This window comes from Echiichthys vipera (genome assembly GCF_963691815.1).
Source record: "Echiichthys vipera genome assembly, chromosome: 7".
Taxonomy (NCBI): Eukaryota; Metazoa; Chordata; class Actinopteri; order Perciformes; family Trachinidae; genus Echiichthys; species Echiichthys vipera.
In genome coordinates this window covers 32,367,110-32,392,415 of record NC_139832.1, presented here as the reverse complement: position 1 = coordinate 32,392,415, position 25,306 = coordinate 32,367,110, and the positions used below count along the sequence as shown (strand labels likewise).

General features: G+C 39.3%; 1 protein-coding gene across 1 annotated transcript in view; it reads left to right on the top strand.

The window, feature by feature from the left end:
• Positions 1–25,306, top strand: part of cmip (c-Maf inducing protein) — a 68,143-nt gene that overhangs the window by 8,536 nt on the left and 34,301 nt on the right. The window contains exons 2-3 of the mRNA XM_083916824.1: positions 16,901–17,026; positions 24,888–24,938. Of these exons, the coding sequence (XP_083772950.1) occupies positions 16,901–17,026; positions 24,888–24,938 (177 nt within the window). The remainder of the gene's footprint in view (positions 1–16,900; positions 17,027–24,887; positions 24,939–25,306) is intronic.

Sequence of the window (25,306 nt, the reverse complement as noted above, 5' to 3'; positions counted from 1 at the left end):
CCACACTCACTTGTACCATGCCCAGTGTGAGTACAATTGTACTGTGCTTAAACATAGTACACATTGTGGCTGTGGCCCAGTTAAGAGAGGTCGGCTTTATTAAAGCACGAGCACATGCATTGAGGGCGGTCCTGATGCCTGTTTATATGCGACTGTTCCCCAAGATAGACATTTAATAAGATGAGAGAGAGAGACACAAAAAAAACTATTTTACTTGGGTTAAGGGCATACTCCGGTTTCTCAAACACCTTGTAAACACCGTACCCTCGGAGTTCTCATACCTTGTTAACAGACCTAGAGAACTCCTTCAGTATCCCGATTATTCGTGTATGTAATATCAGGTTTTGCGTCTGCGCATGCTCCGTTGGTTATAACTCCGGAGCAGCAGTGGCTTTTGAACCAGAAATAGAATAAACCAGGAAGCAACGGCACCGTAAACAACCTAAGAATGACAACAATAGAGCGTTACCTTTAAACCGAGGGAGGATTTCCCCATGGCAACTAACATGAGGACCTGATTCTGTCGTAATTCTGTCCAAAAGTTGTCCATTTTCCTCCCACTTGTGATTTGACAAAGGTGAACTGTAAAAAAAAAGCTGTATTCAGAGCAGCTGTATATTGGCGGAGCGCCACCTACTGTACCGAAGGAAGAGTTACTCTGTCATTTCCCCATTCAACCTCCTTTCATGTACACGTCGGGAACTTCCTAATCCTATAATTCCCTTAATGAGGACCATATTTGGGTTACTGATGTCCATGTAAACGCACTGAGTGAGAGAGAAAGAAATAGAGAGAGAGAGAATGACAGACGTGACTCACTTTTATTTCCTTTGCAAGACCTGCCTGTCAGGACTAGTCAGAAACCTAACTTACATCACATTTGCGTAAGAAGGGTGCTAGGATAAGCAAGCACTTCCTGTGTTGCACCTCGTTCACAGAAGACCTCAGATGACAGGAATCTGGTTGTGCTGCAAGCATGGGGGGCTCATTATAGGTAGGAAAGCGAGAGACAGTCCTCTTAGAAATCAATCAGGGAGGCTTGAGTGTCTTCTGGTCACGTCTGCAGTGTCTAATGATTACAGAAGAAGCCACGTCGCCAATCTATTTCAGCAGTTGTACTTGTTCTACTTAGGGTTAGTGTGATGATCCTCAGTGGCAAGATTGCTTTAACTGAAGATCTTTTGGGTGTTTAATTTGCAAACAAATAATCAATTATCACATTTAACCTTTTATTTGGAAGTAGAATGATCTGAAATAAAAGAGTTATCATTTATGTATTTGATAAGCATCCTGGTCTTACTTTGCAAGTCTTATTCACTAGTTGGAGGTGAGAAAGTTTCAACCCTGTATGGGAGCAGCAATCAAAAAAAACTTTTTTTATTCCCACGAGAAAGAGCATGAAGCGATCCTATTCTTCTAAAACTGATCACAGATGATAGATTCTGATGATCATGAACACCAGTAGGCGATGGCGGCGACTTCGTCATGTGCCAAACACTAGTGGAAACATCCAAACTGCCTAATAAGAGCTGTGTAATGTTTGATGAACACTCAGACACAGAAACCACACAAGACATATACAGTAAAATGATAAAAGCTCAAATATAGTAACAGTAGCACAGGTTGAGAGTAAAGCAAGCTGTCTTGGAAGTGTTAGTTACACGGTAATATATTTAAAGTTTGCTAACATTAGCCACCATAAAAAAATTGTTATACCAGACCAGCTATGGCTGAACCTCTGGGTGTATTCAAATACTTATGAATTAACCTGGTCACTTTTAAGAGGAAGAATGTGTTAATTCCTTTTATAGACTTTACAAAGTCCGGCTTTAAGCACTCGGTGCTAACAACAGCCTGCTGCTTTTTAATCTGTCTGGTATGTTTAGAAGCAGCACAGCCCAGCTGTCATAGCCCCTCACTTCTATAATGAAGTGCATGAAGTTGATAAAACTGTGGTTGGATATCACATCATACAATGGGCCTAAATCCCAGGGGTGGTCCAAATCCTAACCTCACCTATCTCTAAAGTCTAAACAGAACAATTTGATTGGTTACAAAAAAGGTAGAGGAACCATACCATAAACCATGTAGATTGAATTGTCCTAGTGAAAGTAGAATTTACTCTGCGCCATATCCGACCCCATGATCCACCTGTCTGATGTGTAGTCAGAGGAAATCCAGGCCGAGACTTCATCTTCCAAGTGGTGGTCATTGTTTGAGACATGAGAATGGAGTTGAAGTTGAGAGACGGTGTCCCTATAAACAGATATCTGCATATGAATGTAGATAAATAAAAAACAAAAATATCATGAAAAGCTAAATCATTGTCAGAAAATAGCCCGTGGGTTGCATGATGGCCAATGTGTTGCCCGCCACACTCACTGTTTACCTGCATGCAACCAAAGCATGCTCCAGCGTGATTGGTCAGTACTACTGAGACTACAGAAACCAGATTGCTGCAAAAATCTTGTCCCATTGCCTACAGAGTCTACATTCATATACAGAATCTGTTTATAGAGATTATCTCTGTGGAAACTGCAATGGGTTAATGTGAAAGCTCCTCAGAATGAATAAAGTGTGTGTGTGTGTGTGTGTGTGTGTGTGTGCACGTGTGTGTTTACATGTGTGTTTACATCCAGATCAGCTGACCACACAGCACGTCACACTGCTCCTCAAAGCAGAAGCAGCACACGATCACTGGGCTGCCAGACCTTGTTTGTGGTAATGTTTTAATGCAAAATAAAGGGAAGAGAAATGCCATGCAGTGAGAACCTATGAGCTAAAACACAAACACACACACACACAGACACACACACACAAGAACACACACACACACACACACACACACACACACACACACACACACACACACACACACACACACACACACACACACACACACACACACACACACACACAAGGCTTTGATAGGGTATGGGCAGGCCTCCAGGACAAGCTGCAGTACATGTTCATATTCAAATACTGGATCCTCCCAGTTTTGTTGGAACAATGCAGCCATCTGGCAAAGATTTGAGTTATCGTCAGGAATGATGTCGCATTCTGACATATTGATTCATGATATTTAGAATAGATTGGAATTGGACTTGTTTCCCTCATTCTGCCTGGTTATGTGTGTCTGTGACCGATGGATAACATGAAGGAAAACAGAGGAAGCAAACAAGAGAGCCAGAGCAAACTCTTGACAGTGAGCAAAGACTGCAGCCCTGCAGCGGTCATTCTCTATTTATGACTGTTTTTAGTCACGTCTTTCAGGGAAACTGTGGGTCGTTTATAACCATGATGAAAAAAGCCAAATTCAGACAGGGCAGTGGGCAGTCACACACACCACCCTTGTATAGCAGAGTGCTATGAAACTTGGTTGCACTATTCACACTAGTTTGCATGATTTATTCTCAGCTGTTTCAATTTATCGTAGCAAGATAACAAATTAAATGTTCCTTTCATTTTGGCACATCTTCTTTGCATATTATAGTATTCTATCAGATACTGTATGTTTGCCAATGTCACAATTAGGGATGCACTAATCCAACTTTTTCAGTCTTAATGCCAATACCTGGGCTTTGCACATCGGTCGATACCTGATACTGATACGATACCATTGTTGAATTGATAAAGTGTACACCTCACCATGTGGAAGGGACTAAAGGCATCAGGCTTAACTTTAACATTACTTACCTAACTTTTTGAAACAAAATGTAACAAATTAACAGATAGATATAAATGTGCTGAATTGTTATTTATTTACTCATTTGTTATTAAAATTAACAATTGTGCACCGGCCTAAACTTCTGAAAATTAAAATGAAATGTAGCAGCTGAACTAAAATGAAATGTAGCAGCTGAACCTGATAATAAAGTTACTTAAATACAACAGTAATGAAACTAATCTCTTGAATAACAGAGTTAGAGGAATGTGCAGAGTTATGAAGGTGCAGCGCGCTTTGTCCACTCAGACTTGCCATAGTTGCTGTTATATTAAGGCAAAGCTGTGGTTTAAGCTTTTGCTATTATTTTTCTCAGCTGTACATTAAGAAACGGATGTCTATAAGTAACCAGCTACATTTGATTGTTGTTGGTTCGTGGGTTAATATTAAGATGCTAATCGTGATAGCCTGTCTATGGCATTTTCACTGTTAAGTTAGCATCTTGGACAGGGTTCAGACCCATTCTGACCATAGACTAACTGTATTTAAAGACTCGTAGAAAAATCCATTTTTTTGATTTTTGAGTTTGATATATCACAAGAGGTAGGTCCTGACCAGCTTGTATTTTAAATGCTGTGCATGTGTTGTCAAATTGATGAAGATGTTTTCTTAGTTTGCTTGTTTTGTCTATTTGTATGTGGTTTCTTAAGTTGCAGTGCTGTGGGCTCTCTGTACTGGGGATGAATTTTTATTTAGAATGTTATTTAAATAACCTGTATAATTATATTAGGGCTTAAAAATGCTTACTTTTACTTTCTACACAAGATAGGGTATTTTGGTATGACAACCAGCATTTTCAATTTTAACCAAGTATCCTGTATCATAAATACATGTTTGGCATTTGTTACAAACCAAACAACTTGACAATTTGTCACAAATTGAGCAAGAGATGTTGATTTGATGGATTTTGTGGATGGGCCCTGACTCCATAGACCTACATTAGACACAGTTCCCCTGTCCCAAGATGGCGGCCGCGTTGATGTATAGCTCCAATGGACAGCAGCGGCCAATGCGACATTTATGTTTATATACAGTATATGTATGGCAGAAATAGTCTGATAGTGCAGATAGTCCAGATAGTGTTAATTAAGGATCTTTAGAGGTGCTACGATTTGAATTTGTTTTACCTTTGGAGCCAGGCTAGCTGTTACCCTCCTGTTTTTTGCTAAGCTAAGCTAAGTTAACCTAACCGTTTCCTGGCTTAATATTTAAGGGACAAACATGAGAGTGGTTTAGATCTTTTGACCTTAACTCTGGGCAAAAAATGTCAAACTATTCCTATTGATTGATAAACCTTCTCTGAACTCTGTACATATATTTGTCCTGAAGTTATATGGGTCTCTTACAGGAGAGCCAACATCCGATAAAGTGGATGATGAGAAGTCATATATCCTGGAAAAATATTTTCCATTACAAGCCATTCTGCTTCTTACTGTTGTTCTGGACCACACTTAACGGAACATTAAGAAAATCTTACATGTATCCAGACAGAAACTGAGAAATATCATGAAACAAGCATTAGAGTCAGAGGGCTCTCAGCTCGTTAGGGATTCCACAGAAGACCTTATTTATCCAACAAGCTTTTGTCTAAGGCAAAAAAATGATGTGCGATATCTGTGGATAAAAGAAAGAAAGCAGGGTGGAGATGAGTTGAGTTAGTAATGAGAGGGTGATGTACATACCAGACCAATCATGGACCCACAGCACTGGAGGTTATGATGAGGATATGACACTCCCTACTTTAAAACCGACAGCTTGGAATAGATATTTTATTTCTTCAGTTGTTTTTTTACATCTGTGTTTAGCTACTGTCAGTGAAAGTCAACTACATTTCCTGCAGATATGCTCAATTAAAAGCATGAAGGCTTTTGATGGTAAATCTCTGTGCAGATAATGGCAGTTTTTATCAGTAATGGTGGTTGTTGTAACACTGAAGACAGCAACTTTCATGGTCAGAAAAACAGAAACTCAAGTGGTGTATGGGACATTTGATTATGTTATTGTGATAGTGCTGTGTACTTCACATTTATTCTATTTATATAGACAACAGATTCATATGTTGCATGTGCAATAAAGTAAACAAAAGCTTTTTAAGGTACACACATACATTTTTCAACGATTTTAGGCTTATACATTGAATGCAAATAAGTTACCTTATTACTTTTAAAAACCATCAACAAAGAGCCATTTTTTTCTGTTTAGAAACTGGAAAGTATGTTTAATCAGTTTTTGAAAAAGAGAAGTGTCACTGATGTATTGCCCTGCCTCCTTGAAATGACGTCCTTAGCTCATTCATCTGTGGCCCTGCCAGACCACAATGAGATGTGAAACCATGGCCTAACTTTGAGGAGCCACCCTCTAAATGTCAGACTGTCCAAGACAGACAAATCATTTTTCTTACAGTTTCTCTTTCTTTTTGTAAGCCGCACTGTGGTGCACAAAGACACAACTTCATGTCATCCTCAAGGTATTCCTCGATTCTGTTTTTGTTTTTTTAAAATGTAAAGGAGGAATGTAAATGTGAGCAAGGCCCTGAACTCCAGTCAAACTAAGGCTGGATTTCTAAAATGCAAACTTATCAGTCTGCATGAATTAAATAATGTGCAAGAGCAGACCAATGCAAAACAGTTTGGGTGTTACTCCTCAGTATCTCTGCTCTTCAGCACCTCGGTCTGACAAGTTATTTTTTTCTTCCATCTGGTAGTGTGAGTCCTCCTCGTATTTAGCCTTTTTTGAATCCCCTGTTGTATTATCTACCCATCAGTGTATGTGGGGATTGACTGTGTGCCTGTGGAATGTTAAAGCATGAACCACTTATGGGATTATAAATAACCACCTTATTCCTAGCCCCACATGATACATTGCATGAATCATGGGCGCAACTTGTGGTACAACCTGGAACCAGTGTTTTCCATGGTAGGCTAATCCTCTTTCATAGATTGTTGGAAATAAAACCTGTGGGAACACCACTTGTTACACCGGGTTAATGTGATCATCCTTCTGCCTTCTGTGATTGAGGAATGGGAGGACGACCTGAATGAGTGGCCTCAGATAACGTACTTTATGGACTCCGTTGCTACAGACTGTAGACTACAGTAGATGGCTGTCGGCACACCCCCAGTGAAGAGAAGCAGGCACGAGTAAAACATATTTCAGCCACCTTAATAAAGACATATCAGTTTAAGTGCATGCTATATTCAGAATATTTTCACCATTTTACCTTGCCGGCAGTTATAGGAACTCAGGCCCTGTTTAGACGGAGACGATGAAGAAAGGAAACACAAAAGTTTTGTTCTCACTTTTTATTCCGTGTTTACACAAGCGTCTTAGGGGGGAAATCTGTGTGCATACAGTGATATAGTGCCGCAAAAGTATGTGAAATGTACATGGAAATGGATGTAGTGTGTACGTCAGGTGTGTAGGTGGAGCTGTGAAGCACTGCCACACAACAGCACCAAGAGCTGGTGCATTCGTCGAAACTTCCTTCTCCTTCTCTCCCAGCCTCCCACCGCCTCGGCTCCACCCAGGACACTTGAACGTCCCACTGATGGAAACAGTCCCACATGTTTGTTGTTGTTTACCTGAACTCTGCACATGGATGTTACGGAAACACGTACGCCACGTGAGCCAGCGTGAGCAGATCAGAGCACACTAGTGTTTTTACCCCTTTACACGCAAACACAACGCTGGAGCCTTTTTAACATTTACACTCTGGAGGGCTTTTTTTTTCCTGGTCTTACTTTGCAAGTCTTATTCAGTAGTTGGAGGTGAGAAAGTTTCAACCCTAAATGTATGGGAGCAACAACCAAAAAATATATATATATATATTCCAAAATATATTCCCATGAGAAAGCCGTCTCAACAAAAGGGACATCTGATAAAATATTTTGTTGTTTTCCCCTGTGAGCGTTGTTGTGTAAACAGGGCAAACTGAAGCCTTTATATCCATCTATGATCATCTGTGCAAGTCACCAAACCCCATTGACACAAACAGTGATTTTACCTCAAAGGGTTAGTTGCTGTTGCCGGTTAATTTGAAGCTTCAGGGTCCTGAAGCTTCAAATGATCAAAAGTTACGGGAGCAAGACTCGACCTATGTCTACTTCGTCTCAGCCGAACTGAAAGTCTCTATATTGGTATTTTGTCACTGAGTGACAATAGTTAAACTGTTATCAACTATTGCTGTGAATTGTCAAGACATGGGTGCCTGACTGTATGGCTGTTTGGACTGTTGCTACCTGCACATGCTTAGGAAAAAATGGTCTTTCCATTTGTGAACTGTAAATTACCAGTGCATTGTGTTCTGAGTGCTTTTGTTGTTGACCTGTCACTTGGGTAAAAACATTTTTTGCCTAATTCATGGACAAAAGAGATAGCTAGTATTTCTGTTTTAGCTACATAAGCTTGGTCTACCCTTATCTGAAGCACTTAATCTTCCCTACCAGCTCAAAAACAATGCTGTTAGTAATAAAGTAAACTATTGTGTTGTGCTCAGTCATTTTGAAAGGGTCAAAGGTCATCTCATCTTGGCAATTCTTGTGTCCAAATGTTCTACGAGCTTACCAGTGTTCCCCAAATCCAATTTAACATATTTTCCATAGGACGTGAAGGCTCCGTTTATGGGACCAGGGTGTTATCGTCCTCAATTGAACGTTATGTTGTGAATGTAGCTCTCAAATGCATATTTTAGTCATTTCAGTCAACCTCTCTAATATTTCACAAATATTTTCCAGAAATGTATCTCTCTGGAATATCTCACTGATACTGTTGAAAATACCATGTTTACATGCAGAGTGCAAAAGCCTGACAGCCCCTACATAGTTTTCCATGCAGTGTTGCGTCTTGATAACAGACATGGTCAGAATTTGTAGGAGCTGTTATTCTTGTCAAGTTAATTTCGAGTCAAAACTTACACACCTTTTATCTTTGGGTTGAAAAGTTTCTTGGAACAGTTTTTTAGAGAAAATTGCAGTACTAAGCATCATCCCCAAACAGCTAACTCAACAGAAGTGCTTTCTTTCCTCTCCTCTGTGAAGGCCTGCATGACTTGATGACACTGCAGGTCAACAGTGTGTTTTTGTCCTCCACCAAGTTTACGAGCAGTAATTAAGTTGTTCCTTAGCAAATGGAGAAGTAGGGCGGCTTATCATTCTGGGAAGTGACTCTTTAATGCCCGATTACGTCATACATGAGTCCAGCAGCTTCGCATGAGTTCCGCGGTGTGTGTCTCTAAACAGAGTATATGACATGGTTATGTTGGTGATCAATCAGTTGTTCCCACTGAGGGTCTTTGAACAAACAAGTATCAAATCACCTCGGTCACCCTTCAAATCTGGGCCACTGCTGAATGTCCTTTTATTGGGAACTACTGTTGTGTGATTATTGGTAAATATGAAACCGGGGGAACACAGGATGTGAAATGATATTGTTTGCTTGATGACGGGAACAGGAAGAAATGTGCACTCATTTGCCCTCTTATCAACTCGCTATCTGGCTTCAACAGGAGGGCTGGTGTCACTCTGTGGGATGCAAGCAAACTTACAACACAGCAAAAGACCATGAAGGGTTTTATGTAGGGCTGCAGCTATTGAATCCTTTTGTAATTGAGTATTCTACTGATTATTCCATCGATTAATCGAGTAATCTAGTAATATAATTTTACATATATATAATTATACTTTAATTATATATATATCATTTATAAATATATATAATTCAAGTAATATAATTTTGCGTTATTACTAACCATCACTAAATTACCATTACTTATTACTAACCATTACTGAAAAATGAAATATTATGACTGGGGTAGGCCTATTTGGTGTGGTAACCAAACACAGGTGTGTGTGTGTGTGTGTGTGTGTGTGTGTGTGTGTGTGTGTGTGTGTGTGTGTGTGTGTGTGTGTGTGTGTGTGTGTGTGTGTGTGTGTGTGTGTGTGTGTGTGTGTGTGTGTGTGTGTGTGTGTGTGTGTGTGTGTGTGTGTGTGTGTGTGTGTGTGTGTGTGTGTGTGTGTGTGTGTGAGAGAGAGAGAGAAACGAAATGTGTGTGTTGAAGGCAATACACTCGCAATTTACCATTAATAAGTTTACAATTTAAACACTTCAGAGTGGTGCATAAAATCCTACATGACATAACGTGCGAGATAGGAATTAAAGGAATCATCAAGGCAGAGAGTTTTTTCAGCCCCAGTTTCATGTGAACCAAAGCTGATTCAGTGTCTACACTGTGTCTGTTTTGGTTGATATGGTTACATATGAAACATCCTACTCTCTTACATACTTAGTGTATTACACAGGGGATCTGCTGTTTTTTGCGACTGTGCTGTTTCATCACAGCCAGTTCCTTCTTTAATATGATTAGTCATTTGTAATATTATATTAAACAGCGAAGATGGAACAACATAAACATAAGACTAAAAGAGGAGGAGAGAAGGAAAGAGAGTTTATGAGTAAAAGGAAGCAGGGGAAAGAGGATGGAAATCTAAGGAAAAGGGGGCGCAGAGGAATATGGAAGGTGGGAGGATGAGAAAAAATGGGTAAAAGTATATATTATAACTATATAACTATTGAATTAATCAGCAATTATTTTTGATAATCGATGAATCAATTAGTTATTTTTCCAGAAGAAAAGTCTGATTCCAGCTTATAAAACATAAATATTTTCTGGTTTCTTCACCTCTATGACGGTGAGCTGTATATTTTCGATCTGACATTTGAAGACTTCCTCCTGGTCTTTGGGAAACACTGATCACATTTTTTCCACAATTTTCTGGCATTTTATAGACCAAACAGCTAATCAATTAATTAATAAAATGTTCGCCAGATTATTATAAAAAGAAATGAAAATAATCATTAGTTGCAGCCCTAGTAGTGCCCTAGTAAAGGAAGAAAAGAAGGAGGGAAAGGAAGAAGGAAAGGGAGCAGGTTAGGGTAGTAGGGATGTGGAAAGGAGTGCAGGAGTAAAATAAGATAGGTAAAGCAAGGAAAGAAGAGATGAAAAAGAGGAAGGCATGGAGAGAGTGATAGAGAGAGGGATTAGAGAAGGAAAAGGGAAACAGCAGTAAAAAGAAGGAGACAAGAATAGCGTGGAGTTAAGAGAGAAGGAAAGGATGGAGCAGATAAGGAAAAGAAAAGGACAGAAAGATATCAAAGGAAGTTCAAGAAAGGAGGAGAAAAGCAGTAGAAGATAAAGTGAGGAAGAAAATAAAGTAAAGAAGGAAAGAAGGAGAAGACATCTTACAATTAAAGAAGAAACAAACACCTTGATCTACAGCACGGTTCCCATATTGCTTATACTACTACCATGTCTATTGTTCCAGATGTGTGTGTAGTGAACCCTTTAAAGTGACTGCTCGACCTTTTCAGTGCACTGACCCAGGCAGCCCTGCTGCTCCCACTGCAGCTCACACTCATTCAGTCAGCTGTTTCCCTCCTCAGTCTTCCTCTGTCAGCCTGCTTCACCTTGTCGTTCTTCTTCCTCTATCCTCCACGCTCTCTGGCTGATGATGTGTTTGCTGCTTCGAGTCCTCAGTGGAGTGTTTACTGCAGATTTGGTCGGATGAAAATATTCAAAAACAGTCGACAAGAAAACTCTGAGGTCTATGAAAAGATTTATAAACAAAGCCACGCATCGTGATGATGACGTATAGGCAGCAAGAAGCATTGGCCGAGGCCCAGGCAGTGTGAGTACAAACGGGCTGGGGGAGAGGGAGGGGGGGAAGTCCCCTAAAGCACGGGGCACGGTACGGACGGACAGTGTGAGTGAGCCCTAAGAGGATAAAATAATGAAGGGATGACATTTTCTAAGGGTAAGGTCCTGAGGGGTACGACTGTTGGTTGTTGTAATTGGTTATTTATTCTAATATGCAGAATTGTATCTTTTTGGTTTATTGTTGTTGGAAGTTTACTAATCTGTATCCACAGTTTACTTATCTGTTCCCTTAGTTTACTTATCTATTCCCTCAGTTTACTTATCTGTATCCACAGTTTACTAATCTGCTCCCTCAATTTACTAATCTGTATCCACAGTTTACTTATCTGTTCCCTTAGTTTACTTATCTGTTCCCTTAGTTTACTTATCTGTTCCCTCGGTTTACTAATCTGTATCCACAGTTTACTAATCTGCTCCCTCAATTTACTAATCTGTATCCACAGTTTATTAATCTGTTCCCTTAGTTTACTTATCTGTTCCCTCAGTTTACTAATCTGTATCCACAGTTTACTAATCTTCTCCCTCAGTTTACTAATCTGTTCCCTTAGTTTACTATTCTGTATCCACAGTTTACTAATCTGTTCCCTTAGTTTACTAATATGTTCCCTTAGTTTACTTATCTGTTCCCTCAGTTTACTAATCTGTATCCACAGTTTACTAATCTGTATCCAGTTAACTAATCTGTTCCCTCAGTTTACTAATCTATATCAACAGTTTACTAATCTGTTCCCCCAGACTTATCTATATCCACAGTTGACTAATCTGTTCCCTCGGTTTACTAATTTGTATCCACCGTTTACTTATCTGTTCCCTTCGTTTACTAATCTGTTCCCTCACTTTACTAATCTATATCCACAGTTGACTAATCGGTTCCCTCAGTTTACTAATCCCTATCCACAGTTTACTAATCTGTTCCCACAGTTTAAAAATCTGTTCCCTCAGTTTACTAATCTGTTCCCTCACTTTACTAATCTGTTCCAATAGTTTACTAATCTGTTCCCACAGTTTACTAATCTGTTCCCACAGTTTAAAAATATGTTCCCTCAGTTTACTAATCTGTTCCCACAGTTAACTAATCTGTTCCCTTAGTTTACTTGTCTGTATCCACAGTTTACTAGTCTGTATCCACAGTTTACTAATCTGTTCCCTTCGTTTACTAATCTGTTCCCTCACTTTACTAATCTATATCCACAGTTTAAAAATCTGTTCCCTCAGTTTACTAATCTGTTCCCACACTTTAAATCTGTTCCCTCAGTTTACTAATCTGTTCCCTGACTTTACTAATCTGTTCCAACAGTTTACTAATCGGTTCCCTCACTTTACTCATCTGTGTGCACAGATTTTTACACAGCTATTTATTTTTCTCATCCGACACCAGGGTGGCTCTGTAATTATCAAAATAGTTACAGAGTATTTTTGGTCGATCGACTTATCCGCTAGTGTTAGCTGCTAGTGAAGGCTACGTTCCATTGCAACAGACTTGGTATGTGCACACAACAAGCCCAGGAGGGCCTGAACATTATTATTTATTGATAAACATATTTTTGAATACGATTGTCTCTATAAGGCTCATATTGCCATACTCTCCGTTGCTTTCAGTGATATGATCTCCATCTCCATCCCCTTGTTTATATGTTAACACAGCAGTGAGGAGAGGAGCCACAGCTTCCTCCAACCCTCCTCCATGATGAAAAGCAGAACAGAAAGAGACAGAACGAGGAAAGAGAGAAAACAAGAGGACTGGGAGCAGGAAAACAGTCGTTTAGAAATAAGGAAAGGCAGAGTCGGAGAGGAGGAGAGAAGGAGGGGGGGGGGGGGGCGCAATCACTGCATGCATGTGTGCAGGATGTAGTATCTATGGTAACCTCGGCTGGTTATCAGAAAATTGAAGTCCCTTCTGTTTGTCTCCATTCTGCTCTGTCTCTGCCTATTCAGACACACCATTCTTCTCCTTCAGCACACTATTTCATTTTTTGCTCTTTATTTTGCATTTTGTCACATAAGTGTGGGATGTGCTTCCAGCTCAAGCTCAAACTCCATGTAAAACACTGTTTGGCAGCATATAAGCAGACAAAAAAACAGACAGACGTTTACTTTTCCAAGGAAATAAGACATCTCGTCCAGAACCAATATTTACCATGGACGTGGTCTGTAATGAGAGTCCTGTGTGTGTGTGTGTGTGTGTGTGTCTGTGTGTGTCTGTGTGTGTCTGTGTGTGTCCGTGTGTGTGTGTGTGTGTGTGTCTGTGGAGGGGGTGAGACAGAGGAGCTACCTTGCTCAGTTAAGGGGGGAGGTGTAAATAAAGGAATAGCATTTGTCCTTCAGTAACGGGGGAGCTGCATGAGACTGAGATGGTCGCAAATAAAGAGAACCACCTGTGTAGCCGACTCCACTACAGAGAAGCGCCAGGGAAAAAGCAGGAGTTTGCCTCCATCTAACTCCTCAGATGTATGTGTGTTGAGCAGAGCCGTGACATGCTGTTTCTCTGTCTGAAAGCAACAGCAGAAGAAGAAGCAGGGAGGCAGCTGAGTGACAGGACAGCTTGTGGAGGCCTGAAACACTGACTATATCTTGACAGTCATGCTTCATTCATTATCATCGTAAACGATAATGAAAGTAATTATTTAGTCTACCTCTGATGTGATGGATATATTTACTTTTGTATCATGATAGCAACATATTTACAATACAACTGATGTTAATGCTATGGTCTACCATTTGGAATATTGGTAATCATTAACCAATATTATTAATTATTATTAATAATTAATATATATAATATTATTGGTAACAGTGTTCATACAGAGTTTATAGTCCTGTCGTCCGATCTACACAATATAAACAGCAAAAAGAACCAAAAAAATCCATTCGGTCTATCAGCTGTAGGCCTGCATAGAAACGGACCAATGGGAGCCATCCGTCTGGAAAACTTTTTTGGAATGTGTTACAAGCATCAAGTTCAAAATGAGTGAATATTTGAAAATGAAATATCTTGTCTTTGTAGTGTACTCAATTTGAATACACTGCTCCTACAATTTATTCCGATTATTGTTTTTGGTAATTTCATATATTGATAATATATTTCACAATATAGCATTTACGGTACTTTCATAAATATAGTCTATATGTAATGACAACCTCATTTATTTTATTTTGAGAACTAGCTACACACTGACTGTTTCATATCTTGATATATTATTTTAACACAATTCCATTTTAAGGCAATAAATGTTAAATTGAATCACCCAGCCTTAGTCAAAATCACTATTACCCTCAGTTCTATCAATATAATAAGTGATTATTTTATTTTTATACAGCATTAATATCATGTTAGTTTTATCCTGTATGACATAAATTCAGTAGGGGGAATACATGATCAAATGTTATTGTTATTAACATTATGAATATCATTAAATAGGTTTCCTGTTTTGGTCTCAAACTCACACCCCTTCTTGTCAAGAGTCAGTCAGTCACACACACACACACACACACACACACACACACACACACACACACACACACACACATATATACATATGTATATGTAGTTACCAGTGGACTGTGGAGGAATAAAGTCAGAAATCACAAATAACGCTTTATAAACCAAACACAACACAACTGAGCGTGTTATAGCAGCAGTGTTGATGTGTTGATGAGCGACACAAGCAACAAATATTACAACTTTCCTTGCTGCTAGCATGTAGCTACGTGTAGTAAACAGCAACACATTCTCCTAAAGTAATGCGTGGCTGTACTTAGTGGGCGTGCCTGGCGTGAAACAGATGACCTTCTTTGAAAATGGGAGAAGGCTTGATGTCAGACCGCTGAGAAAGTAGAAAAAAGTCTCTGAAAGAAAATGAACAGCAGTCCGTGTCCTGAGCAGATCTGCTCCTCAGGGGTTAGACTGGTTACCCATGCACGCCTTTACCTCATTATTTGAAACTTTGGTCATGTTTAGCATGAACATCCCACATTAAACAATTATGACAGAAACTAAGGAAAAGCATAATAGGACCCTTGAGGAAGAAGTGTTAGGCACGTCTCCAAGAGTTTTAGTCTTTTTGGTAAAAAATGTCCTCTTTGGGCTTCCCCACACAGCGCTATGTCATGGAAGGGACCAAGAACTCTCTTCTGTGTGCATTTGCAGTCGTGACGCAATGAATTGTACTAAAGGGGATAATACAGTCCACCTTCAAACAATCTTTCCTCACAGGCATTCATGGTGGAGTTGTTGACACTAAAAGTGTCAGAAGTAGTTGTGTGAAGAATGAAAAAGGAGAGTTTAAGAAAGCTTTGAGATCCTAGCCGCTCTCACCTTTGCACACCACAGCAACAGCAGCATGTGTGGCAGATTTTCTGTTTACAGAAAATGTTTGCGCTGAGTATCTCAAGTTTTTAAATGAACATGGCCCCAGAAAAGAGGAAAAAAATGCTAATAAATGGCAGAAAGTATTGCTCTCTAATCAGGGTGCAGCAGAAGCCACTGTAGTTGATGTCTGCAGGCCGTTTTTGTGGATATACAGTTAGTCTCTCAGTTAGTCATTCAGTGATGCTAATGTCTGGGAAATCAACTAATGATTTTTTTACTGCCATTGTTACTGACAGACTGTGGCACTAAACGTTTCTCTTCAAACTACTCCTGGGGGTTAGAAGATATACAGGTTTGGTTTCCTTGTGGCTTTCACTCTGCCTCGTTATTTTTATCTGTTTAGGTTCTTTCTTTCGACCCCCCTTTCTCTCTCAAGACTCTGCTGTTCCTGAGTCCGGAAACTTGTGGTCATTTGTCAGCGTTTCTGTAATCAATTGAGACTAGCAAACAGGTCGTGGCCTGTTACTCAGCTGCGTCTGCTCACAGCTCCTGCAACGATGAGACTGGGATAAGAGCCCTGCCAACACACCACGCTGTGTGTGTGTGTGTGTGTGTGTGTGTGTGTGTGTGTGTGTGTGTGTGTGTGTGTGTGTGTGTGTGTGTGTGTGTGTGTGTGTGTGTGTGTGTGTGTGTGTGTGTGTGTGTGTGTGTGTGTGTGTGTGTGTGTGTGTGTGTGTGTGTGTGTGTGTGTGTGTGTGTGTTGACTCAAAGCTACAGTACACGTCTTTTTCCTTGATGTTTGTGTATTTGTGTGATTAATGGCTTTTGCGAAATTGATTTTCCACAATGTTTCTGCATTCAGCAACTATTCACGTGGAACTACATCAGATGTCACCACAGCTGATAAAGATTTCTTTGTGTACTCTTTTTGCATTAGCATTTGCATTTGCCATTCTGCTGTCTTTGGAGGTTTTGTTTGGCTCTGTGTTTACCCAGAGCAGGTTAACTCAGGAAATGTTTCTTTTTGTCTTTCCAGCTGACTGCCAGTAAAAATAAATGCCCTTTTCTCCTTCAGCTCTGTTTAAATATACAGTATGTACTGTAAATGTTAGACAGTGGCAGACTAATTTCCTCTTGCTTTCTCTCTCCTCTCCAGCCCACCGGTTACATGGAGACGTCATTGTCCTACAGCTCCATAGAGGACCTGCAGCTTCTCTCGTGGGACAATGCTCCAAAGTACTGTGTCCAGCTCAGCTTCCCCGGTGGCACCGTCCTGCTGCAGGTAATGCACGTGTCTGCTGTCATCTATACATAAGCCAGTGGACACATAAGATCATTTTATGGCCCTATTTACACCAAATCCTTGGACACATCTGGCCAGCTGTTAATACAGGTTGAAATAACAAAAGCATGAAATAAATTGGGAACAAATTTGTAAACTATCTTGCTAGCTACAGCTGTAACAGCTGTTTCTAGCATATTTTGTTTGCAAGAGCAATTGCCACAAACAAGATGTTGACAAGTGTGTGAATCTAATCAGTGTGTTGCAACTCTAAACAGATGTGTGATGCAGGTTTATTTCTCAACAGAGATGGGTAGAGAACATGTTTACTTAATTGGTAGCAGCTGAATTATGCTCATAGCAATGTTTCAAATGTCAAATATCAGTTCTTAGTGTTGCTTACTTATTCTTTTATCTTTCTTCTATTTCCTGATTTTAATTTGAACTTCCTTTATGAACATTTCTGTTCAATCACGTTAAATCCAAAAAAGGTTTTGTAGATACCCAGCAAAGGAATGAATCAATATTGGTATCTGACCAAGTCCGTGCGTCATCTGTTCATTAGATTTCTTGATTCAATCCGGAAAACAAATTATTGTGTTCCTCCTGAAACGGATAATCTCATAAACAAGAAAACCAAAAAACAAGTCTTTTTTTTTTTGTACTGGTTCTTTGCTATGCACATGTGCAGTCATGTGCAGCGTGAACTTACCTCACAGGAGCATGCAGATTCAAAGAAAAAGTTTGTAAAGCATATGTTTATATGGTGGTCGATTTTTAAGAAATTTGGAAAAAACTATTGGAAAAATGAATCAGAGATAAAAGGGCTAGGTGATATGGCCAAGATCAATTATCCCAATAAATTTCATATCTCGATATGGATATATTACCCGATACAGCATGTATTCTGGATATGCAATAAATAAATAAATTGTCTAGATGAAATAACCACATGGCAAAGCCTATTTTTGAATACTAATGTGTGAATTAAATATCTGACAAATTAGCTCCAACCAGTGCAGACAGATGTCCGTCCTCCACAGAGCTGGGTCTGTTCCACATTCCTGCCTGTTATAGGGAAGGCTTTCAACACCACTGTGTGCACACGATTGCTGGATTAATACTGTATATTATTGTTATTATTATTTTTATTATTATTATTGTATTTATTATTATTATAGATAGTGTGACTTGTTGTGCTCATGGAGGAATTGTTGGGTCTCTGTAAATCATAAATAAGTCATATAGTGTGGTCTAGACCTACTCTATATGTAAAGTCTTGAGATAACTTTTGTTATGATTTGGCACTGTAAATAAAATTGGATTGAATTGAATTTAAAAAGTATTATATAAAAATATTTTCCATTTAATTAAGAACTTTAGTGCAAAATCAACATAACGTGCGATCAGAATGATCAGAACAGAAAGCCGCACCCAAATCACCTAAGTATTGCCTTAACACAGTTCGGTCACTGCTTTTTTGACATTGCAATAGAAACAATATAGGAACTGAATAGAATAGGAGAACTGAAGAGAGGCGAGGGACTCTGCAGCAAAACGTCACATCCTTTGGAGTTTCCCAGAAAACCTTTACATAGAAGTCCACAGGCTGTCATAGACAACTGGGAAAGTCAGTGAGGTCTTTTTTGAGTTCCCCTATTGGTAATAAAAAACTATTAATACATGTACAATGTTACACACAGGACCTTTAAAAAGGAGATAAGAGAAGACCTTTACAAGCAAACTGGATAACTATGTATAATTAATCTAATTTAAACTGCATAAGGTTCAAGATGAATTTAAATAAATTCAAATTCATTTAAAAAAATTCAAAATCATTTAACATCTTAGAAACAAATCTGGTGAAACAGCTCTCCATCTAAAAAGAAGAAATATTACAAAATGTTCTACGAAATGTTGTAACCACAGTTATTATCATAACTTGAACTGTGTCCACTCTCTATTTCATATTTCGTGACACTGCAGCAATTTCTGGAAACAAACGTGGAGGAACGGGTCATTAACTTTCTGTGCAGCTGAAGAAGAGTGAGCAGGTTCTCACCTGATTCATTTCCACACACAGATTATGAGGGAAAGTTAAAGGGCCTTAACGGTATTTACTGAGCTTAATTGAGCTGTCTGTCACAGTTGCAGTGGTGGCAAAGATTTGGCCGCTTTAAACACGGGAGGTTAGACGTTGATCCTGTGATATGAACAGTTTGAGAGGAGACAATAATGCTTGTGTTTGTGTAATCTGGCATCAACTCAGGGGCAACAGCTCATCTAACTCTTGAGCTTTGGCAAAGTCTTGTATTATGTATTATGACTATTATGTTTCACAAAAACTTCTAAAGCCACTTGTATAAACAGATGAACTGTCTGGGGACAGAGTAGAGCCCTGTCTGATAAATGACCAGATAACTATTGTCTCAGTGGCCTGTGATAAATGATTAGACTAACGCTTTCAACTTTAAAGCTATCTGTATAGTGGGAACTTTAGTCCTATGGGATGAATTTTTACACAAGTAGATATCGTGGTGAAATTAGAAAAAAGAGAGACAGTAGATTGGGCTGTCTGGTTTGGAGGCTGTTTTAGACAGTAGCAGAAACTGTACTGGATACATGCCCTGCCTGCTGAACTGTGAGAAACTGCTCTCAATTCCTGGGAAAAAGTCTCCACATTAACCAGAGTCATTCAGGGAGCACGTTTGGTACTGTTACCCATTAGCCCAATTACCTCTGATACACAATTCAGCCCATTATGGGTGGTGCGGGTCAACAGTGTATATCCACCCCATCAGTTGTGTTTACTTATGCCTGCTGCCAGCTGTTTGGAACACTGCCAGACAGATTCAGTTTGTGCTTTGAAGGAAAAGCTCAGCTGGTTTCTATCCACAAGCCAAGATCCGGGTTCCTGCAAGTAGAGGAAAGCACTTTGCTCAGCTCTGGTTGTTGTTAAATGTGCCATATAAATAAACTTGATTTTATTTCATCTGGTGTCGCTTCTGAAAGTCACAGTAACTGAAAGAACATGGAAAATTCGAAAGATCTATAAATGTCATGAAAAGACTAAAGGTACCATACACTTCCTGACCACGGCCCGGTTGAGAGAGTTGGGCTTCAGCAAGGCATGATTGCAAGTGTACGAGCATGAGCATTGAAGGCGGTCCTGATGTCTCTTTATATACAACTGTTCCCTGCGACTGCCATTTAATAAGATGCAGCTGAACGGTGGTGTGATGCAGAGGTGGAGTGTTTACTGCAGATTTGGTCAGATGAAAAGATTCAAAAACAGTCGGACATAATTCAATCTCTGGGAGGTGGTGATGAGCCGAGGCCCGGATCATTTCAATAATGTGAGTACAAGCGGTAATAATAATAAGTAATAATAAACACAATCTATTTTCATAGCAGCAGAACGGTTTATAAATATACTCCAGGAGCTTTGTTACTCATGTATTTAATGGTGGGTTGTAACTAAAGGGTCTCTTTAGGTGCTCACTTAGTTAGTCATATAGGCAGGTCCTTCTCTCAAATAGGGAAATAGAGGCTTGGTGTCAAGAGTTGGAGCATCATTTTAAGCAGATGAGAATGTTGAGACTCAGTATATGAGTTTCAGTGTATCCTGACACTAGGGATGCACCATAGACTGTATAAAAAATGGAGGTAGCATCCCCGTCGGGGTCCGTTCTCTCACTTGATTCAACCGACTCACCTATGGGAGTCTCCATCTTGTCAGACTTTGACTCCGCCTCATTTCCTCTTACCAAAAAAGGGCATGTATGTGACGTTGGGGGGAGGGAGATACGTCCGACTGGCTGACGTTTACCTCTGAGGAGAAGTGAGGGCCAGAGGCTAGCTGTCACTCAAGAGGCCACGCCCCTCCACTAAAAATAAAAACTAGCTTGGTCCAAAAAAAATCACCCTCCTCAGTGTTGTGATGGAGATATGAGCTAAACATACAGACTAGAATGTTTTTTTGTCCCAGGCCTTAAACAGGTGTAATGATGCTGTGAAACGGCCTGTTTAACATGGGGGTCAAAGAGAAACTGCCCTGTTATGAAACCCGCCCCTAGTGGACACTCAGAGAACTGACGTTTTTGGTACTTCATTATTGGATCAACCAGGAAGTCAGTGTGGTGGGGGCTTGAGATGCACCAATTGTCAAATTCTAGGCGGATACCAATGTTTAGAATAACAATTTGTCCATTAGCTGATACCGATGTTTTGTTTTCATTAATTCCCCCTTTGTGACAGAGAGACGAAGAAATCTAAATAAATATAGAACAAAATAAATAGATAATAAAAAATAATAATAAAATAAAAATCTCTTCATTACGCTGTCTTTGAATGAGCACAAATTCAATCATATACATTTATGAAACCTTTCATATATATATCCTTCTTTCACCTAGAAAAACTGCTTTAAAAGCTCTTTTATCTGCTATAAAACTGATGTTATCTATTTAAGGAATTCCAAACCCCACGTCTTCCACAACAGAGAAAGGCTGCTCATCTCCATCACGTTGTTAGTCCCTTTACCTTTTGCACTGTCCATGGAGAATGTCCTCCTTTTCTCAAATGCTGTGGTTATCAAGGACTGAGTCTGACTGCTGCCAACGCAACCCTTAGATATTTTCTTTCACCGCAAACAAACCACACGTGCTCACGGCACCCTTCAACCTCTTACATCATACGTCATGCCATGGTGGTGTCTGTTGGTGGCATCTTCTCCACAGCTGCAGTCGCAGCGTAAACATCGTCACAAAGATAAACATCAGCCACTGCCATCTGTGAATGCCAGTTTATTTGCCAATAGACCGACGGCAGTCAACAAGGTGAATATCAGCTGATACGGATTTCTGCCAATAAATCGGTGCATCCCTACCTGACACAGTTTTAGTTTCTTGTAAGAATATTATCCCAAAACAGTAGTTTACATAGAAATAAATATTTTATCGGTTATCTCATTGAAAACAGTCGATGTACTGAACACACTGTTCCTTATAATCAGTCTACAGTCTAACAAACCATTTCTTCCTCTAAAGACAAATCACACCTACAGGGGTCTGACCTTAAAGTCATTCCACTTTGTTTTGCTGGCATTCAATACTTTTACTGTTAAACAGTTATAGCTGAATAAGTATAGATAAACTGGTCCTGGTCCTGGTTCCCTCTGCACCTGTTGTCATTTCAGTTTACAATGAACTACACAGTATCTGTGGATCCAATGATTTCAACCATTTGATTTATCTATCCTCTGTGTAAGTCTCATCTTTTTTAAATTAAAGATATTCTGATACCCCCCATACCGATTCAGCTACTCGTGCTGTGGGTATCGGCCCATACGGAGCACAGGTACAGATACCAGTGTGTTAAAAAAAAGAGAAAGATCTTGCTACGCCTGCATGACTGTGATATGATTATCACTGTGGTAAGGCCTGGCTCAGGTTCAACCCTTTGTAAAACATGAATGAATACAGCAAATGGAAGCCATTTGTTAATTTTTTGATTTTAAATAGAAAAGTATAAAACAGTAGTGCAACAGCAACTTAACGTAACTAAATAAATAGAGGAATACTTATTAACAAGCCAGTAAATAAATTCCTGTTTCTAATAAATGACCTGGTATTGGATCGGTGCCTGGACTCGCTGATGCCAGCATTTTCAGCAGTATCAGAGGCATTTCCTATACTGGCATCGGAAGCGTAACAACTCTAGTTTAAATAAGCATGTCTCTCAGTTTAAATTCTATTCATCTTAATGATTCACTGTCTAATGACAGTGAGTTGAGCATACACCAGCCTTGATATAAATATGTTGGATCCTGTGTCTTATGTGGTAACACGTAATATAATGTATGCCAGTTTGAAGTAATGATTTGGATCGCTCTGTTTGAAGAGTAAGAGGACAGTGACATGACATGTTTATCACTGTGACAGGTATCATGTGCATTCACACACTGATCTTGTATCGATGTGTCAGGAGCTCCTGGGTGCTTCTTACTGTTATCTTATAAGATTAATCGAGGACTACACTAGGCTGCTCAGAGGAGTTCCTTTTAAAGTTCAACTTAAACTTCTGTGTTCCCTTAAAGGCACTGAAAGTCCATTTCTCCTTCAGCTTCTTTCTATGATCCTGCATGGGTCGATGTGATCATCGTTCAGTTTAACAGCATTTGGATTCAAATGTGAGGGCAGTTGTGTAGCTGTTTGCTTATGTTACCAGGCCACTGTCAGTCACATTATATCAAACCACACCCACTCTGTTCACATAAAGTATATAGCCACGTATTTGCGTGTTACACCCTTAATAAATGATAACCAAGGATTTTTTTTTCTCCTGACTTTAGATTTTCTATTGTTGCTTATTAGGTTAAGTAGGAATGTTGTAGAAAAATACATGCGATTTGAAGTTTTGAGGGGCTTTAAAGATGCATTTTTGGCTACTTAGGGGTGCAGAACAACCTGTAAAAGCAACACTGACATATCATCTTATCAGACTGTTGCAGCCAATGAGTTGGCAAAGAAATGTTTGTTTGACATCCAGCAGACATGCCAGCATTCACTCTCCTTTTAGTTCTGTTTTGGTCTTCACCAAGCTCTTTAGCTGCTAAGTTCTCCATTATGCTCACCAGCTAGATTCTTGTCAGTGCATTTTTGGTGCTGGACAGGTAGTGGATAGTAGCTTTATGATGAAAGTGGTGAGCATGAATCCACCAAATTGATGGTCTTAAAGACAATGAAACCCTAAGAGCTGAGGGGAACAGGAAAGTCGGATGGTATTTCCTTAGTTATTCATCACTGTGTGCAAACACTTTTACATTACACATTGACCCATTGTTAATAAAAATAAATACTAATTAGTGCAACCATTCCATATTTTATTTGGTAAGTAGTGCAGACTCATGTTGTGCTCAGGAACTGTATGTTTAAAAGTGAAATAAATGTGTGTTTAATGTTGACTTACATTGTTAATAAAAGGTAACGTTTAATCTTTCACGCAGATGCATAAATAAGATTTAGCCTTTTTCAGGATGTAGTTGATTTAGTGGCTACGAGCAAATGACAAGAAATCCATGTCTGTGGGTTTCTTTGGGTTTTTTTTTCTTCATAACGTTTTTTATTGAGGTTTCGGTTCTTATTAATAAACAATACACAATGAACAAACAATAAGAGTCGGAAAGTCCCTTTCCTCCCTCTCTTATCCAACAATCCTTTCAGAGGAAATAAATAAGTGAGTAAATAAGGAAAAAATAATAATAATTTATTCAAAAAATATATGACTATAGTAAAGAATAAAAAAATAAATGAAATAAAAAAGTACATTAAATGGAAACAAAAAGGGGACAATAATAACAGCAATATTAATAAGCAATAGCATAACAATAAAAAAGCTAATGATGATGATAATATTAATGACAATAATGATAATAACAATAATGAAATGGTTTAAAGCAGATTTATAAAACTTGGTCACCTTCCTGTTCTTTACCCTGATTATTATCCATAGTGCTCTAGGTCTGGTGCAAGATACCAGCCAGTCTGCAGTGGCATTGCTAACAGTGCCAGCGCTTATCTGTCTCCAGGCATTTGTCATGTTGTTCATAAAATTTAGGCATCCATATCTCATAAAAATCCTGAGATCACATTTAACAAACTCTGTGTGTGTGTGTGTGTGTGTGTGTGTGTGTGTGTGTGTGTGTGTGTGTGTGTGTGTGTGTGTGTGTGTGTGTGTGTGTGTGTGTGTGTGTGTGTGTGTGTGTGTGTGTGTGTGTGTGTGTGTGTGTGTGTGTGTGTGTGTGTGTGTGTTTGTGTGTTTGTGTGTGTGTGTGTGTGTGTGTGTGTGTGTGTGTGTGTAGGCTGCAAACAGCTACTTAAGGGACCAGTGGTTTCACTCCCTGCAGTGGAAGGTAAGGTTACTGTCTGTCTTTAACTGTTATTGTACTGTCGGCCAGCTTTACTGTTAAACTTTATAACGATTACCACAATTTATTACAAACTGATCATGTTGAATGACCAAAATAGGTCTTCTCCGGTCTGACACAGCATTTTATTGCACTTTACAGACTTTACCTTTATGAGGATCATACCTCTAAACCTGTCAGTACTTCAGTCATGCTGTGCTCACTGAGCTACAGAAAGCTATACAAGGAAGTATGCCTGAAGTAGTTCAGAGTGATAGAGCACTTAGTTACTTCCTTTGGTTTACATTGTTTCATTTCCTCCACACTCAACGCTGTTTCTCAAGCATAATCTAAAGTTGTTGTATAGAAAGCAC